Source organism: Ambystoma mexicanum, chromosome 5q (assembly GCF_040938575.1).
Source record: "Ambystoma mexicanum isolate Mex_15411 chromosome 5q, UKY_AmexF1_1, whole genome shotgun sequence".
Lineage (NCBI taxonomy): Eukaryota > Metazoa > Chordata > Amphibia > Caudata > Ambystomatidae > Ambystoma > Ambystoma mexicanum.
The window spans coordinates 522015730-522034369 of record NC_090933.1 but is presented as its reverse complement, the minus strand read 5'-3'; the positions used below and the strand labels follow the sequence as shown (position 1 = coordinate 522034369).

The 18640-nt window shown below is 47.7% G+C and overlaps 1 protein-coding gene across 2 annotated transcripts in view; it reads right to left on the bottom strand.

Annotated features, from left to right (window-relative positions):
- The window catches only part of SPIDR (scaffold protein involved in DNA repair), a 3076965-nt gene that overhangs the window by 404750 nt on the left and 2653575 nt on the right, over positions 1–18640 (bottom strand). For both annotated transcript variants that reach the window (XM_069621022.1, XM_069621023.1), the window contains one exon: positions 18476–18563. In XM_069621022.1, the coding sequence (XP_069477123.1) occupies positions 18476–18563 (88 nt within the window). The remainder of the gene's footprint in view (positions 1–18475; positions 18564–18640) is intronic.

The window sequence follows — 18640 nt, the reverse complement described above, 5'->3', positions numbered from 1 at the left end:
GTCTAACGATTCCCATATAGTTATGAGTTTGAGGACGGATAGGCCTTCTTCCTCGGGTACTCCGTTGAGATTCAAATCTGAGGCACTGAAGGACATAGTTTCTAAGGCTGACATTAGATCAGATATTGAAACTTTCTTCTCATGTAATACAGTAAATGATACATCCCTGGGCACACAATGGCAGGCCTTTAAAGTTTTTATAAGAGGGATGGCGATCTCTAGGGAAGCAGGGGGTCCTTAAGGTGATCAGGAGGGACTTACAGCTTTGCGATTCTCGACTCAAGGCCCTTGAGACTGAGCATGCTCCTTCGTCGGACCCTAAAATACTGGCATAGGTACATGTAGAACTGGAGCAGTTCAGAACTCATGCCTTGCGCGAGGTTCGTTACTTGTGCGGCCGATGGCAGCTAGGAAATACGTGGAGGGGGAGAGACCCGCAAGGACACTGGCTAGGGTGGTGAGGGCGAGCATGGGCATACCCGGGTCGATAGCATCCTTGACAAGCATGGGGTAATCTAATGGAAAGAACAGGACATTCTGGAGCTTTTATGGTTCCTTATCTGGGGTGGACCTTCAGCATGACTCTCCGGCCATACACTCTTGGCTGGAGGAAGTGCCACTGTCGAGATTAAGCCTGCAAGCTAAAGCAGGCTTTAACAGCCTGCTTACAGTGGATGAACTGTTAACCGTAATCAGAGACCTCTCTGGGGGCAAAGCAGATGGCCCTGATGGGCTAACTGCCGAGTTCTATCGGGAATATGGTACCTTGTTGGCCCCTCACCTAATAGAGGTCTGGGAGGAGTCGCAAAATAATTCTCTTCTGCCCAAATCCATTGCGGGAGGCCACCATAACCATATTGCTGAAGGCCAGTAAACCTAGCAATGAATGTGGGTCTTATTGCCCACTTTCACTTATGAATGTGGATACAAAAGTGTACGCAAAAGCGCTAGAGAACCGCCTGCTCCCATTAATGCCCGACATTATCCAACAAGATCAAGCAGGATTTATTCTGGGGAGAGCTACATCCCTCAATATCTGACGGCTGTTCAATGTTCTGGCCAGACTTGACTTGAGCTCAGAGGCGGTGGCGGTAATGATCGATGCCCAAAAGGCATTCACATGGTCTTGTGGGAATATCTGTATGTAGTGCTGGATAGAATGGGTCTGGGCTCTGGGATGCTTCGGTATATTAAATTACTATACTCCAGTTCCCTAGTGAGGGTCCTCGTTAACTCCGGTGTCTCCTACCAATTTGTGCTGGGGTGGAGTACCCAGCAGGGATACCCACTCTCCCCATTCTGTTTGCATTGGCTATCGAGCGAATGGCAGACATTACCTGCGATCGCCATAGACAGCGGGGTATACCTCTTAGGGCCCCCCTAAAAATTATTTCGTTATATGCTGATGATGTTCTGCTCTGTATCTGCGACCCGCAGACTAATCTCGATCCAATTATTTGTGATATCATGCAATTTGACAAATATTCAGGATTTGCGATAAACTATACTAAGTCCAAAATCCTTCCCTTTACAGGTTGTACAAAGGAGCCGCAGAGGGATTACCCCCTTTGGCATTAAATACCTGGGAGTGATGGTGTCCAGGGAGGGCACTACCCTTGTGCGAGATAATTATACTGTTCTAGAGGGCTACGTCAGGGACAGGGTGACCAGGTGGAAGTTGTTACCAATAACACTGGTGGGTAGGCTTGCCCTCATAAAAATGATCCTGTTACCTAAACTCCTGTACACATTCGTTAATGTCCCCCTCTGGCCCGGCAAACCATTTTTCACTAAGTTGCATGGGACACTTGCACAATTCCTATTGCATGCGGGTGCTGTCTGAAATAAGTGGTCAGATATGACACCCCCATACGCTGAGGGGGGATTCACAACACCACACCTTGAAATATTTTGGTTGGCGGCCCAAGCCCAGTTCACAGCTCACTGTCAAGCTAGAGGGTTTGGCAGCGGGGAGAACTGACCCAAGGACATTAATCCTAGATGGGAAATATACAGATGAATACCTTTATAACCCGGTTATGACAGCCTGGCGCTCAATCTTCGTCAAGCATGGGGCAATACATCAATATTACAAATGGTTTCCTCTGTGGAAGTTCCCTGGTTTGGGACCCACATGAGACAGGACATTAATTATACAGTGGGTGGGCCTGCGATACCAAGCATTGGCAGACCTATTCCCGGATGGGTCCTTCATTACTCCACAAACATGGTGCCAGGTACATAGGGGTTTGGTCATAGAATTGATGCAATATTACAAAATAGGTGCTGCTGTTGCCGCATGGTGGCCCGACTATCCCTCTGAACCCCCTGAGAATGCGGAACTGATGTGTATTGCAAATTCCAAAGATTGTCGAGGCCTTCTCTCCATGTTATATAAAATGATATTAAATGAGGGGTCGACAACAACCCCTGTTGCTAGGTCCAAAGGGGCCGAGGGTTTGGGTGCGGAGTTGTCTGATACCCAGTGGAGAAAGATGTGCCTACATACCAAAAATGTATCCCTAAATTCCAGGTTTAGGCTCATGCAATTGAAACTGTTAAATATACTATACTATACACCTGAAAAACTGGGGAAAATGTACAATATTGGGGAGCAACTATATCCAAGATGTCGATCTCGTAATGCTGATCACATGCATATGTTTTGGAGCAGCGCCTACCTTGCACGTTTTTGGAAAACTGTCCTGAAGACACTATCAGAGATAACCCAGCAATGGGATAATTCTCCCTCTGATCCTTCCCTGGAACTTACCCTCCCAGGTGGTAGCCTCTGGATAGATACAGCTCTACAGATAGCATAACTCAAAGATTCTCAACAGAATTCTCTCCTCAGGTGCCTCCCCGAGTTTAGGCCCAACATAAAAGTCAAAAGTGACTCAACTCAATAATTTCTCTTTCCCTGGTATCACTCACAGCCTCTTGTAAAATATCCTCTCTGACTAGGGTGTTCTTACATGTGGGTGGCAGTCCTGGTAGGTCAACAAATAGGAAGCATCGCAGAAGCACTTGCAGTAAGTCACCTTTTAGCTCAGTTGTTAGGTCAGCAGGTTCCATAGCTTTTCTCAGAGGTGAGTGAGACTGAGAGAGGCTACATGCTTTCTACCGGGCCCTACATCATCTCTCTAACCCAGTCTCCAGACCCTGTTGCCACCAACATGTTCTTACTCTCATCCTTGTCATTCCAATGCGTACTTGTGCATGTGGGCCCACAGCCACACCTCTGGCCCTTAAGCTATTTTAGGGCTAGCCTCCTCGACGTTCCAGCACATGCTTGTTCCACCTCATCCAACCTTCAAAGAACTTGTGGACTTAAGCAGAGTCTCACTATTACTGGCACTCCCCCGTACAGCTCTCCTCACTTAGTCTCTCCTTTGCTTCATCCTCGCCACGTCTATTCCCTTCCTCCTACAAAGAGACTACTATTCCCAGCAGTTTGTCGACGCCTACCTCCTTCTGCCTGCTTACTTCCACCACCTCCTCCTGTCCAGCTTGGTTTCAACTATCCTCATCCTATAACGTTACTGTTCGTCTCCTGCAATCCGATCTTTTTCTCACTCTATCGTCCTTCCAACTGCCCACTTGCTTCCTCCCCTTCTCTTGGTTTTCACTAATTTCTTACTGCAACCTATCCTGCGTCACCACCCCCTGTTGTACATTTAATCCCTCCCAACTCTGTCCCCCTCTTCCAAAAGTCCATGCAATCCTATCTATCCTGCACCTTCATCTTCTCCTCTGCTCTCCTACTTACGGCTCTTTTACTCCAAACACCCACACTAGACAGTGGCAGCTCCAGCTCTATATAGGGATTTCCTCTCATTGCCGGGTATGGGTAGGCGTTTATCTTTGGGTCATTAGTACTGTGAACGTGGGATTGGTTGAATGCTAACAAAAAGTAATTCTTTGTGAAATCAGCAGAAGAAATGTGTGGGCTCCGTGATGGGTGGATGAAGCCGTCATGAAACTAGTCTACCATATTGGTGCTCCCACTGGCAGGAATCTGTGTTGATGCACACACATGGAAGTTTTCGGGCAGGGCTAGTGCTGCTCACACAGGACCTAGCTGGGGCAGGATTAGAGGGGCAATGACATGTCAGATGTCCTGCTTTTCCACAGGTAAAGCAGAATATTATAGTTTGCATCTTCAGCTCTGCCGAAAAGGCACCTGAAAAAATGGTCTTGGATGATGAGGGGGCTTTTTAAATGAAGGAATTAACTTCAAACAGACCCTTATTTGGGCTAGCTTGTCATTTGCATCAGATGTTACAGAAACTATGTTTTTTGAGGGGGACTTTGGGCTCTGCAGCTCTGTATCTCTGTTCTCACTGAAATCCTGTACCCTTCTAGACTATAAAATGCATGTCTGGTTGGAGAAGATGCCAGAATGGCCGTTGTGAATGCAGAGATAGGGAATTGAAAAACTGTTCCAAGATGAGCATCTCTTATGTCTGCCAAGATAACCTTTCCCAGCCACCAGTCCAGTTTAGAATGCATTTTATAGATCACCTGCTGTGGAGTTTCTTTGGCATGGAGTCTTATATCCCTTAACTATTGTTAACGCAAATCGGGATCATATCCTACACATTCCTACACACATATCCTACACAGCCTAGTATTCTTCAGCAACTCATAATCTGTCAGTCAATCTGGATTAAAGGCCCGATATGCAACCTGCAGATCGCCAGTCAGTAGAGGTGTTGTATGTTGGGGCCAGCTAGCCTTCTCCCATCGGATGTCCTACGCTATTCTTTCAAACTTTCTGAAGAATGCTTTTAGGTCCTGCCATATGACGAATGTCTGGTGTAGAGATATAGGGGGAGAGGGCCTGTAATGTTGCATCTAACTGATCAATGCAAGTTGTCCCTTCATAAGTAGGCTAAGAATTATTTTCAGAGTGGCAGGTTCTTCTGCTTCAGGGAATTTTCAGAACCGCAGGATAAAGAATCTTCAATTTTTTGCTTCTGAGGGTTCTTCAAAAAAAATGACTGCTCTTTGGCTGGCTTAGAATACTTCTGTTCCTGCACCCTGCTCTCTGTGTAATGGCCTTCCACTGGCTCCAACTACGCAAACTCTGGACATTCGTGCAGGGTACTATGGGATGCAGTACCGTTCTGTGCTCCGTCAGTGTGCTAAGGAAAGGAAATCCCAGATTTGGGTCACTGGCTGAGCTTCTAGTGTTACTAGAAAGCAGACTATTATATCAACTGAGCCATCATGCCCTATCTGAACACGTCTTGGTGCCACTATTGTGAGTATCTGTACCTTGTTTCTAGTTGCCCCCTTGCTTTTTGTTTATGTCTGTGCGGCCAATCTCTGCTTCGGAATGTCCTTCATGCGCCCACTTGATTGACATTTCTGCATCCTTGTGTCGCAGCCACCGTGCAACATGGGTTAGGCTCCTCAAATGTTCCCACTTGATTGACTTTTCTGCATCCTTGTGTCACAGCCGCCTTGCAACATGGGGTTAGGCTCCCCAAATGTGCCCACTTGATTGACTTTTCTGCATCCTTATGTCACAGCCACCCTGCAACATGAGGTTAGCCTCCTCAAAAAGTGCCCACTTGATTGACCTCTCTGCATCCTTGTGTCACTATGTAATTACATCCATTGCAACTGCTTGTAACCATATACCATTAACTACCTATTTTTCATTGCACTTTCTGGTGTAACTTCTTCTTTGTGTTCGCTCTGGCATGTTACCATAAGCACTGTAACCAATTTCTTAAGCATAAGTGCCTAGATACCTCCGGGTTTGGTGCGCTATATAAATAAATAAAATATATTTATATGTATGCCTCATATTGCGTCCTTGCATTTTAAGCCTTCATTGTCTAGGTTTGCCATGCCTTCACCACAGCTACCCTGCACTTCACTAAGATTTGAGAAAATGTGCAGCTTTTCAGAGTTAAACACGTATTGTGCCAGTGACATACTTCGCATAACCAGGTCCATGGAGAATCTGTTTGGGGTGCTCCGGGAGTTAGTCAGATTGCAATGGATGCAGGGAGGTGTCGTTCTACCTCTGATGGCAGTGTCTCTTAAAATGGATGATGCAAAGTCAAGGATCTAAACAAGGACAGATCTGGTGGAGCTTATATTGCCCATATCTTGCATGCCTGCAGTTATTGAGATCAGCATCTAATGTATTGATACTTTGGTGGCAGAACATGCTTTATCTGCTCTGATTCTTGAGGCATTGAACACTGGGCTATATGATTTACGGCTGAACGGAAATTGATAAAAGGCAGGGATGGGGTTTTCAGGCTCCTCTTCTAGGCCAGAGGTTGATCTACTAAAAAGTAACAAATGTACCAACTGGCTACTGCAGATCATTGTAAAACTGTGGTGTACATGAAGGGAATGTGAGCGGTATTAATGCCCTTTCATGAGGATGTGAAACTCAAAACGAGTAATATTGAGAAATTAGTGCACTCAATAGTGGAAAAATCGGATTGAAGTGGCTGAAACGTTCACGACGATAGAGCAGTTGTTAAGCAAATGTTCAGGACTGTGGAGCAGAAATGAGTTCCTCCGTTGTGGAACAAGCATTGTGTACCAACAATGAGTTTAATGAAAAGGCAGTGGAGCGTTTCCTAAGGCTGGACATGAGACTGAGATCTCTGCACAAATCCAGAGGAGCGTCCCAGCATTGAGTCCTGGGACAACATGGGGAAGACACTGAGGACACTCTATGTCCTGAGGTGGAGTTACTCTACTGCAAGGGGACATGCTGGGGTCTCAGGGAGCTTGCTCTTGGGGCTACTGTAATCCAGCTTATGTTCCGCATTTCTACTCGATGATCAACTTCAAATGCAAAACTAGAGAGAACTGTGATGACAGTTTGCGTTCTGCTGAGTTGAGGGAAGCTATATTGTAGGAAGTGATCAAGCGCAAACTGGTTTCATTTAAAGTAGGCCTCATCCTTTTGTTTCCTGATTTAAGTCCTTAAACAACTCACAGAAAGAAGACATTACTTGAGATCAAAGAAGATTTGATTGCAGTCTCCCTGGGTTTCCTGGGAAATATACAGATGAATACCTTTATAACCCGGTTATGACAGCCTGGCGCTCAATCTTCGTCAAGCATGGGGCAATACATCAATATTACAAATGGTTTCCTCTGTGGAAGTTCCCTGGTTTGGGACCCACATGAGACAGGACGTTAATTATACAGTGGGTGGGCCTGCGATACCAAGCATTGGCAGACCTATTCCCGGATGGGTCCTTCATTACTCCACAAACATGGTGCCAGGTACATAGGGGTTTGGTCATAGAATTGATGCAATATTACAAAATAGGTGCTGCTGTTGCCGCATGGTGGCCCGACTATCCCTCTGAACCCCCTGAGAATGCGGAACTGATAAACTTAAGGTCTAACATAAAAGCAAGAGATTTACTTTTGCTGTGAAGGTGGCTGTGTGAGCCTTTCTGAAGGGTAGTCGGTGAAGGTTTCATTATATTATGGTAATCCCCTGTGTTTTGCTGTGGGTTGGTTGTGGGCTGTTGTGATACTACCTACTCCCCATTCACCCCCCATTTTAGGTTCCTTTGGACCTTAGTTATCTTCATCCTTTTGAGCTATGGCCTTGCTGAGATTTTTCCATAAGGGAAAAGAAATGGTCATCTTTGAAGTTTAAGGAAGGAATGTTTTTTGACATTCTGTTTGCAGTTTTGGCTTGAAGCAGCCATGGCACTAGTGTATTTGGTTACCACGGTTTTGATATTTGGTACTTTCCTGTATCATGGAATGTGTCAATAACAAGATGTATAATGTCCAGATAGCAACAATGTCACTTATAACTGGGAACCCTAGAAAAGATCATTTTGAAAGATAGATTATTTTTGCCACCCTTTCCTCATAGGGCTTTCCCTGTCGGGAGTCTGGCGGAGGAAGAGCTCCGAAATGCTGGCACCTATCACAATCCATCTAGATTTGGAGAATTCTCTGAAAGCTTTGACGGAGAAGACAACTCAGTTCTGCAAGGAAAACATAAATGAACCATTCTTTTTAAACAAACACAGTCACTTTCAGAGAGTTTTTCAACCCATGGCTGGGTCCCTACTCTATAAAATAAAATCTGTGGCTATGGATTCTTTTTAATGAAGGGCGCACAACAAAAAGGGTCCATTCTAGTTTGGAACAAGGAATGGCTATGATTCACAGTTTTACTGCAGAAAAGAAAATATACCAAATCAGACATCACAGAACCAAACCTAGAAGCAACACTCAGAACAGTGACATAAAGGACTCTCTTTTGATCCCCTTTAAATGCAACACCTGAGTAAATCGGCAGGAGGGGCTGCATCAGCGTAAGCGACACATTGACAGGATAGGGGCCATGCAGGGGGATGATGCAAGACTGATGACATGGTCCACTTCTACATGTAGTACAGCACTTATGCTGAGTTTGCTGCTGCCTCAGCTGTAGATCGAGACGCCAATGCACAATCTCAACACTCCAACTCAAAGTAGCTGGAATCGATTGACAGGATTCATGCTTTTCTCATGGTCAGCTTTAGGTGGCTTGCTCCAGAGTTAGAAACAAAGACAAAGACAATTTGTTCACACTAGCTCCTACAGGAAAGACTAGCAATATTTTCTCTGTAGCACCAGAGTCGAAGCAGCAAAACGGACCAGGAGCCAGCCTCATGTTCATTGACTCCACCTTTAACTTACTTTCAACTTTGATGCAGTTGCTTGAGGACTTGAGCAGGATGAGTGGAACTAGGGCCACTAACAAGAATGTAGAATGCAGCCCATATGAAAACAGTATGAATGAAGAGGCGCAGAGACTTGCATGGATAAGCAACTCCCATCCCATGTACAGCGTTCAGGTGATGCAGTACTTTAAATGACTGTGCATGTTCAGGCTGACTTTTGTTTTCCTGAAAGTAACGCAGGACTGCTGTATTTTTATACATCACTAGCAGGTGTACCCGTGCTTTGCACAGTAATTTCTACTTCAAATCTAGTGTGAAGTTGATTTAATTAACTAAACCAATGCTTCTCTGTAGACAATATTGCTAGTCTTTCCTGTAGGAGTTAGTGTGAACAAATTGTCTTTGTTTCCAACTCTAGAGCAAGCCACATAAAGCTGACCATGAGAAAAGTATGAATCTCGTATATCGATTCCAGCTAATTTGAGTTAGAGTGTTGAGATTGCGCAGCAACATTATTGGTGTCCCGATCTACAGCCGAGGCAGCAGCGACCCCAACCTAAGTGATGTACGTGAAGGGCAGAAGCATGTAAGCTTGAAATGCCGTACCCGTACATGTACAGCTGAAGCATGTAAGCTTTGTACTGTTCAGATGGCATACATTCACCAACTTCTGTGGGAAATTAAGTTTTTGTAATTATCATGAGAAATTTGCCATGATGTGATGGACAATGTCATAGCGGACACTATTGAAGAGACAACGCACCGTTTCCGGTCACCCACATTACTACAAAAGCACCGTTTTGTGTCCCCTGCATGACTTAAAAAGTGAGTGGCGCTAATGTCAGCTAGAATGCTGATAGTGTGGAACAATGAACTGCTGAAGTTTTCGTGAACTGCTGAACTTTAGGAACAATAAACGTAGAATGAACTATGGCGCGAAGAGCCATATGGCAGGGTGAAGCATTGCAGACCGCTTAGAAATATCACAAAAAGGTATATATTAAACCTGTTACATTGTCTGCACCATGGAACCTACCCACCTGCCAAATTTCAGGTTTGAAGCATGTTGGGAAGTATGCTGAACATTGCGGACACACACACACACACGCATTGTAGACTTCTAAAAAAAAAAAGAAATTTGTCTACACCATGGAATCTACCCACATGCCACATTTCAGGTGTGTAGCATGTTGGGAAGTGTGCTGAACATTTTCAACAGAAACACACACATATCCACAAATGGCAAGGCATTGCAGACTGCTTCAAAAAAAGAAATTAGAAAAATGTATATCTTATACTTTTTACATTGTCTACACCATGGAACCTACTCACATGCCAAATTTCAGGTTGAAAGAATTTTTGGAAGTGTGCTGAACATTTCGACACACACATCCACATATGACAAGGGTAAGCATTGCTGACCACTTATCTTTTATACACACACACACACAGAAGCATTGCAGACTGCTTAAATAAAAAAAATGTATATTTGATACTTTTTACATTGTCTACACATGGAACCTACCCATATATCAAAATTCGAACAGATATGCACAAATATCCACATATGGCAGGGGTACGCATTACAAATCGCTTATCTTTGATACTTTTTGCATTGTCTACACAATGGAATCTACCCACATGCCAAATTTCAGGTTTGTAGCATGTTGGGAATTATGCTGAACATTTCTAACAGACACACGCATATTCACATAAGGCAGGGGTAAGCATTGCAGACCGCTTAAAGAAAGAATTAAATAAATGTATATTTTAAACTTTTTTGTTAATTTTATAATTGTCGTATGGTTATTTATGAACCTTTAACAAATCCAAAACATTTCATATACACTATTTAAAATTGATAAAAACTATAAAAGCACCATTCCAAAAAATTACAAGTAGAAAAAAGGTACAGTAATAAAACCATTACAGTCACCAATCACCATAAATCAAATTTAGAGTCCAGAAAAATTCACTAAAGCATCAGTCCTTAAAAAAAAGATAATTTAAAAAAAGAAAAAAATGATTTCAATCTCATTCCAATTTCAATGATAGAAAAACCCTGTGACCGCTAAAACCTAGGAAGTTGTTTGACCTGCAAGACAAAATTGTCAGAGAGTATCATGTGCCTCCAAAGCCAACAAGCATACAAATGGTCTATCGCTTGTCTTGGAGTTCAGGACAAAAGATCAGCAAATGCTCTGTTTCCACAGTCTTTGTTCTGTTACAAAAACGGCAGATGGTTAAGTCTTTGGATGCCATACAGTACCGAATCAATATATACCTAGTTAAAATCAAATTCCATCTGAATCTAATAAACAGGCATCTGACAGAGCGATGAGGACAGATAGTGAAGTAAGGGGCCACTGCACCAATTGGTTCATGGTCAAGTGTCAGATGGTGTAGTGACTTATACGAGTGGAAAGAATTCAGCGTTAAGGCCCAGTCCTGTCAAAAAGGAATTTGTTTTACCTTTGTGGGATTGTCGATTAAATCTCTAGGAGACAGCCCCAAATCACCCAAGATTCGAATGAACACAAACTTGTCACCTCCCTCATTGATAATCACTTTTAAATCTGTAAATAAGGAAGACACATATATTGAGCTCAATATTTTATAGTAGAAATTAATAGTTACTCACCGTAGTGACTAACGTACTCTTTGTCCATAGTCCCCTTTCCTCCATACTGTATGGGCGTCCCTTGCGAGGGACGGGAGACAGAACCTTTTTCACCAGAAAAATCTTCTTCCCCTTTAAATTTAGAGGTGCGCAGGGGTACGGCCCTGGGAGCATGCGCTCGCCTGACTTCGCCCACCAGCGCCACTCTTCAGTCTCCATCGACGCGTCAACAATATGCAACATTGGCTAATGACACCAGTATTATTGGGGGGCTGGGGGGGTGGGACGTATGGAGGAAAGAAGACTATGGACTAAGAGTACGTTAGTCACTGCAGGGAGTAACTATTAATTACTCTTACGTCCCGTCCCCTTTCCTCCATACTGTATGGGGGATTACAACTGAGTGTAGCCCCAGGGTGGAGAGGAGACCCTCCTTAAGCAAACACGTTTCTAAGAACCGCCTGCCCGAAAGCCGCGTCCGACCTAGAGGGGATGTCCAGACAGTAGTGCTTGCAAAAAGCAGAGGGGGTGGCCCAGGGGGCCGCCCTACTGACGACCTGCCATGGCACATCGCGCTGGAAGGCAATAGCCGTGCTCTTGGTCCTGATAGCATGGGCATGCACATTGTCCGGAATTGGCCTGTGTTGCCCCTCATAGGCCTCCTTGATGGCCACGACCATCCACCTAGAGATGGAGGCCTTGGAAGCCTGATAACCTGGCCTTGCCCCTCCGAAGGTAACAAAAAGGGCATCCGACTTGCGGAAAGCCTTGGTCCTGTCCAAGTAATACTTCAGAGCGCTTCTGACATCGAGGCGATGCAAGACTCTCTGAGGTTCATCCTTGGGATCGGAGAACAAAGTAGGTAGAACAATCTTCTCGATAAGGTGGAAGGCAGATGGGACCTTGGGTAAGAAAGCAGGGTGCGTCCGGAGGACCACCTTATCCTTGTGAAAAGTGGTGTGGGGCTCTGATGCCACGAGGGCCTGGATCCCGCTGACCCTGCGAGCTGATGTGAGGCCCACGAGCAGAGCTGTCTTTATGGTAACCAATCTGATGTCAGCGGGTGCCATTGGCTCGAATGGTTTTTGGGCCAATGCCCCCAATACCACATTGTGGTCCCAGACTGTGTGAGGCCTCTTTACGGGCAGATGGAGTCTGTGGTGGCCCGCCAGATGCCGCTTGACCACAGGGTTAGAGGAGGAAGAGAGATTTCTGTAGGCGCCTATGTAGGCACCTATGGCTGCCAGGTAGGTGCGGCATGTGTCGACTTGCACTCCAGAGTGTGCTAGGTGCGCCAATAAGGAGAGGACATCATCCAAAGAGCACTTGAGCGAGTCGATCTCCTTAGAGCTGGCCCAACAACAGAATCTAGACCATATGCTCTTGTATTGGCTCCTTGTATCTTTGCTTCTGGTGCCCTGTATGATGTCCAGGTTAGCCTGTGACAGGTTCAAGTGTTTCAGAGTGACTTGCTCAGGAACCACACTGCAAAGGCTAGTTTGTGAGGCGCAGGGTGGAGAACCCAGCCCCCCTGCTGTGTCAGGAGCAGAGCTGGGCCCAGCGGTAGGTGAATGGGAGGCCTGTCCGATAGACTGAGCAGCTCGGAGAACCATGGTTTCGCCGGCCATCAAGGAGCTATCAAAATGAAACTGAAGTGACATGATTGTTTTATCCTGCAGATCACTCTGTGGACCAGGGAGGTGGGCGGTAAGGCGTACACCCACACGTAGTTCCACTGTAGGTGGAATGCATCACCCTGGGAGCTGAGGCCCTGCCCTGACAGGAGGCGAACTGCTGGCATTTCTTGTGGGTGTGGGAGGCAAACCGATCCACCAGGGGATGCCCCCATCTGAGGAAGATTTCCCCCAGTACCAGGTTGTTCAATTGCCACTCGTAATTGTCTGCCCCCAGTCTGCTGAGTCTGTCCCCCTGCAGGTTGGATACTCCCGGGAGGTGGACAGCGATGAGGTAAATGTTCTCCAGGGTCCATTCCCACATGCTGATAGCAAGGTTGCACAGTGGAGGGGATCTGGTACCCCCCTGCTTGTTCACATAGTACATGCTGGTGGAGTTGTCCGTCTGTATAAGTACTGTCTTGCCCTCTACGAGAGGGTGGAAGGCTTTGAGGGCCAGCCATATGGCCTTCAACTCTAGCCAGTTGATGTGGGACGCCAGCTCCTGCCGGTTTCAGACACCAGGGACGCTGTGCCCCGCTGTAGGTTGAAGTCCATGGACCACCACAGGAGGTCCAGGCGGAGAGACGTGGGAATGTCCACATGCTCCGATTGTGAGCCCCTCTCCTGATTCCAGGAAGCTGCAAAGTGCAGCTGCAGTCTCCTCATCCTGAGTCTCATGTGGGGGACGGCCAGAAGGACCGCCGCCATAATACCCAGGAGGTGCTGGTACCTTGATGGCCGTGATCTTGTCCTCTGAAGGGAACACCCTCTCGGAGCCGGTGTCCCAGATGAGGCCCAGGAAGGTCAGCTTCTGCGTGGGTTGCAGCTGAGAATTCCTGGGATTGATAGTAAACCCCAGGTCGTGGAGTGTGTTCATAAGCGTTTCCTCCGATGCTGACTCGGGGAACAGTCAGGTTGTCTGGACCTCCTCTGTTCCTGGAAGCCTGGGAACCCTCCTCCAAACACCCGCGCCTCATCGGAGCGTGGATTGGACTGGGTGTACGCCCTGGGCATGGCCTTTGTAAGACTAGACAGACTTAGCGGTCTGTGAGCTGTTGTTCTTTTTATATAATTCTTCATCCGTGGAGGAGTGGAAGAGGTCACTACCCACAAATGGAAGGTCCAATATGCGTTCCTGGACGTCGGGAATGAACTTAGTAGCACGGAGCCAGGCCATCCTTCTCATATCCGTGGCGAGGCAGATGGCCCGGCCAGAGGTATCGATATGGGCCACTGAGGACTCCATGATGTTGGACGCTACCAGCCTGGCTTCTCCTAGTCCCGCTTTGAAGCAAGTCTGGTTTTGGGGCGGGAGTTCCACGAGGAAGTCTGCGATTTCCCACCAGAGCCTTTGGTTAGCAGCTGCCAGCATGGCATCAGCGTTGGCTTGATGCTGGTGCAGGGAGGGGTTGGAGTACAACTTTTTCCCGTACGCCTCCAAGATCGTCTCCTCCTTGCCTAGCAGTGGCAAGGACGAGGTGGCCGAGGACGACTGAGGCTTAGAATAGAGTGACGCCACTGCGATCACTGAGGAGTGCGGCTGCGGATGAGCCAAAAGCAAGAGTGTATCCCCCTCTAGCTGCCTGTACTTGGCGTTGAGGCGCCGACTGACATGTGCCAAGTGCGGCTTGAGCCACCCCTTCTTGGCCAGGGCGACAACTTCCTTCTGCATCGGGATCCCCGTCTTGGAGGGGGGCCTTAGCGTGAGGGCTTCTGCCAGGACCCCCTCCTCAGGCTGATCAACCTTGGGCTGAGGAAGGCCCAGATAATCCGCCAGGGATGCAAGGTGTTTGTGGAAGGCCCTCGCTGACAATGGCGTGTTGGGGTCCTCCTCCTCGTCTGTGTCCACCTGAGTGCTCGGAGAATCCAGAACTGGTGGAGAGGTACTGGGCGCTGTCGGCTGCGGTGTGAGAACCGGAGCCTGTGGAACCACCTGTATTGCCAGAGGCATGGGGGCCGGTGCAGGAGCCGGCAAAGGAAGAGAGGGCAGCGCTGGGGCTTGAGGCACAAGAGCCATTGGAGGAATAACTAATGGTACCGGTGGGGTGACCTGAGGGAGCATGTCCCTGATAGACCCCATCTGGGCTGTTCGCATCAGCACCAGAAACCTTTCGAAGAACTTGTCTTCGGAGGCTGAGGAGGTGGCAGGAGATTTTGACGGAGTGGCCACGGGCTGCTGGGGCCAGGGCACACTCTGTCTGGCATGCAGGGGGACCAGCCCTGTGCTGCTGATGGATAAGCTGCAGGCCACGTACCTGGTTGACCACAGTCCCACCTTGTAACTCGTTCTTCGACACGCTCTGCTAGAGGAGGTATCGCACAAGCGGCCATTTTGTCTGGCGCGGCAGCCATTTTGTCGAGCTGCTTGCCATGTGCCGGAGTCGTGGTGCCCGGCGCGCTGGAATCAGCCCCGTCCAAGATGCTTGATGTTGGAGCATAAGGTCTATCCCGCACCTCAGGCCGGGGCCTGGAAGGCGTAATGCCCTCAGCAGAACTGCCAGTAGTGCTGTGTGCAGGCGCCTCCTCTGACATGATGCCGGTACTAGGGTGTGGCCGCCCGGGAGTAACCCCGATATAAGAACCCCGCGGTCCCTCTGCACCGATACCAGAAGGATCAGGAGACCCCTCAGCCGTAAGGCCGCTAGCTGGATTAGCCTCAGTATGTGCGCTGGTACTAGAGCCGGTAGGCCCCTCCCGGTGGTTCCATGTGTTCATATCCCGCAAAAATATCACCATACAAGAATATCACCATATTTCTGCGGCAATATTAAGCCATGGAACCTGCGGGGGACACCCCGCAACCCGCATAATTTTTTTAATGGACCGCGGGACACCCGGCAAACCCCGGTTCCAGTAACCCCGTAAATTATCCCCACTAATAATATCGCCTATGGCCTTACCCCACGACCATATGTATGGCGATATTAATGGTGGGGATCATATTACCTGATAACCTCCTGGTCGGGCGCTTCTTAGGAAAGGAGTTGTCCTTGCGGGGTGCTATGGAGAATAGAGGCCTTGTCTTTGACGTCGAACGAAGTTTGACAAAGTTCTTGAGGTCCTTCAGAGGCGACGTCTAGAAGAGCTCCCTCCACCTAGCCAGTCTGTTTTTCAGTGCCAGAGGAGCCAAGGAATCGCATGCGGAGCAGCCTTCCCAGCCGTGGTCGGGGCCAAGGCAGCAGAGGCAAAGGACGTCGGTGTCTTTTGTGGGGAAGAGCCCCTCGCAGGCTGGACACCTGCTGAAGCTCGTTAAAGTCGACATGTGCCGGGGCGGAGCGTGGCGTCGGAGGACCAAGTATCTAGAAGAAAACTAAATTACAGGAGGTTGAGGCAGTACAAGAGGGAGCATTCCTGGATGACCCCTCTGAGTATAGTGCCCATTTGAGGGGATCTCAAGAGGGTGAGGAACTTCTCAAAGAACCTGTCCTCACAAATTGGTGAGGAGCCTGTGGGCGTGGGAGCGGGTCCTTGGACCTGTACCTGGTGCTGTGCTCTCGCCGCCACTAGTCTGGCATAGCTAGGGTCCGAGAATCGCCCTTATACGGATGCAGTTGGATATGAGGTGGACCATGTGACTGGCGTTGACCAATGCCACCTTGACGTGCACTCCGATACAGGCGCCTTGGAATGTGAAGGCCCTGGAAGAGCTGCCATTTTGTCTGGCCGGGCAGCCATTTTGTCTTGTACTGCGCCACGTGCTTTCTGCATGCCGACCGGTGTACTGGGAGCAGCCTTCGCCTGTGCGCTTGATTGAGAAGGCTCAGACCTTCCCTGAACCTTAGGTAGGTACCTGGGAGGTGGAGTGCCCTCAGCCATGGCGCTGCTAGCGCTTGTAACGTGTTTAGGTGCCCACTTGGGTTTGAGCCCGGTGTCAGAGCAGAGCCCCTGAGGGAGATCCCATGTGCCAGAGCCGTGCAACCACTCTGCGGTGGGACCGAGAGGGTCCGTGGACACCTCAGCCAGATGGTCGGTAGTTCCTCGAGCCTCAGTCCCCTGGCTGGTCTTAGGGCCTGGAAGGCCCCTCCTGCTTCAACACTTCCCAGGTAAGGAGTCGCCCTTTGCGGGGTGCAGAGGAGAACAGAGCACCTACCTTTGCCCTGGTCTTCCCTCTTGACATACTCCTTTAGGTTCTCTGGTGGTGATCTTGCAAACAGCTCCCTACAACTGGCCAGGCAGTTCTTTGAACGAACGTTGGGTAATCCAAGCAGCCATTCCAGCCGTGGTCTGGACCAAGGCACTTGAGGCAGAGCGCCTCTGGATCCGACGTGGGGAAGGAACCATCACAGGTCAGACACCTGCTGAATCCCACGGTCGTCGACATTCGCCAGGGAGGAGCGTGGCATCAGGGGACAGAGTACCTTAAATTCTCAACAATTCACTATGGAAGAAAAAAGGGAAAGAAATCCTGTGGAAGAGCGCTTGGAATTACAAGGCCAGAGGCCTAACCCAGGAGCTTGGTGAAATCAATCCGCTCCCGTCGACATGGAAAAGAGGACTGGGGAGTGGCGCCAGTGTGCTGAGTAATGGGAGTGCATACTCCCGGAGCCTCACCCCCATGTGCATCTAAATTTAAAGGGAAAGACAGGTTTTTCTGGTGAAAAAGGTAGCGTTTCCCATCCCTAGCAAGGGATGCCCATACAGTATGGAGGAAAGGGGATGGGACGTAGGAGTATATGCATTACTAAAATCCCAAATATTAATGAAAAAGCATTAACAATGGGCGCAAACCTAGATATTTGAACCATAGTAAGTAAACCACCAAATGGTTGTTCCAATGCTCCTTTTTGGAGGGTTCAAAACGAACTGCATTGCACACCGCTTATCTTTTATACTTTTTACGTTGTCTACACCCTGGAACCTACCTACATGGCACATTTCAGGTTTTTAGCATATTGGCAAGTATGCTGAACATTTCCAACAGACACACACGCACGTTTTCCCCATGTATATATATATTATTGTGTCTTTTTACAGAATGCGGCTTTTGACATGCAGGAAGTCCCCCACACTTCTAATTTGCCTCATTTCAGCCATACTGATGAACCTTTGGGGTTGTGGTGCGAGTTCCTGTCTTCATTGTTACTTTTAATATAAACCTCGTTGTTCTCGTTATTCTACCCGGTGCCAAGAGCATCCAAGAGATGAAGCAAAAGAGAACCGTTGCATATCACAATTAAGTTACTACAAAGAGGTTCATTTATAGTGACATTACAGGGCGACATCTCAAATAATTGTCTGCATCGATTCTGGTAGTGTCAACTTGAATACAACCTTACATATCTTAATGCATATTTGAACGTATACTCTACATGATCGAGAGAGTATATAGCACAGTATGTGTACATTAACAGGTCGCAAAATTGAACGTTGATAAAGGCCACAGTAGAAAGATTTCACTTGAAAAACATTTCAAAAAAGGTAGCAGGCGCTCCTCTCCAGTGTTCATGCTGGTAGAGAGATTCCCAGACCCCCCGCCCCCCTGTTTCACTTGAAACACATACCTCCATCTTGTCTTGACTTTGGCCATGAATTTTTATAGGTGTTAATGGAGGCCACAAACTGTCTATCAGATTAAAAAGTCCAGGTGCCCTTTAAAATAAAATAAGAACAAATGGTTGGCAAACATCAAGTCAGCGAACTCAAAGAAATAAACAATAAGCTATTGC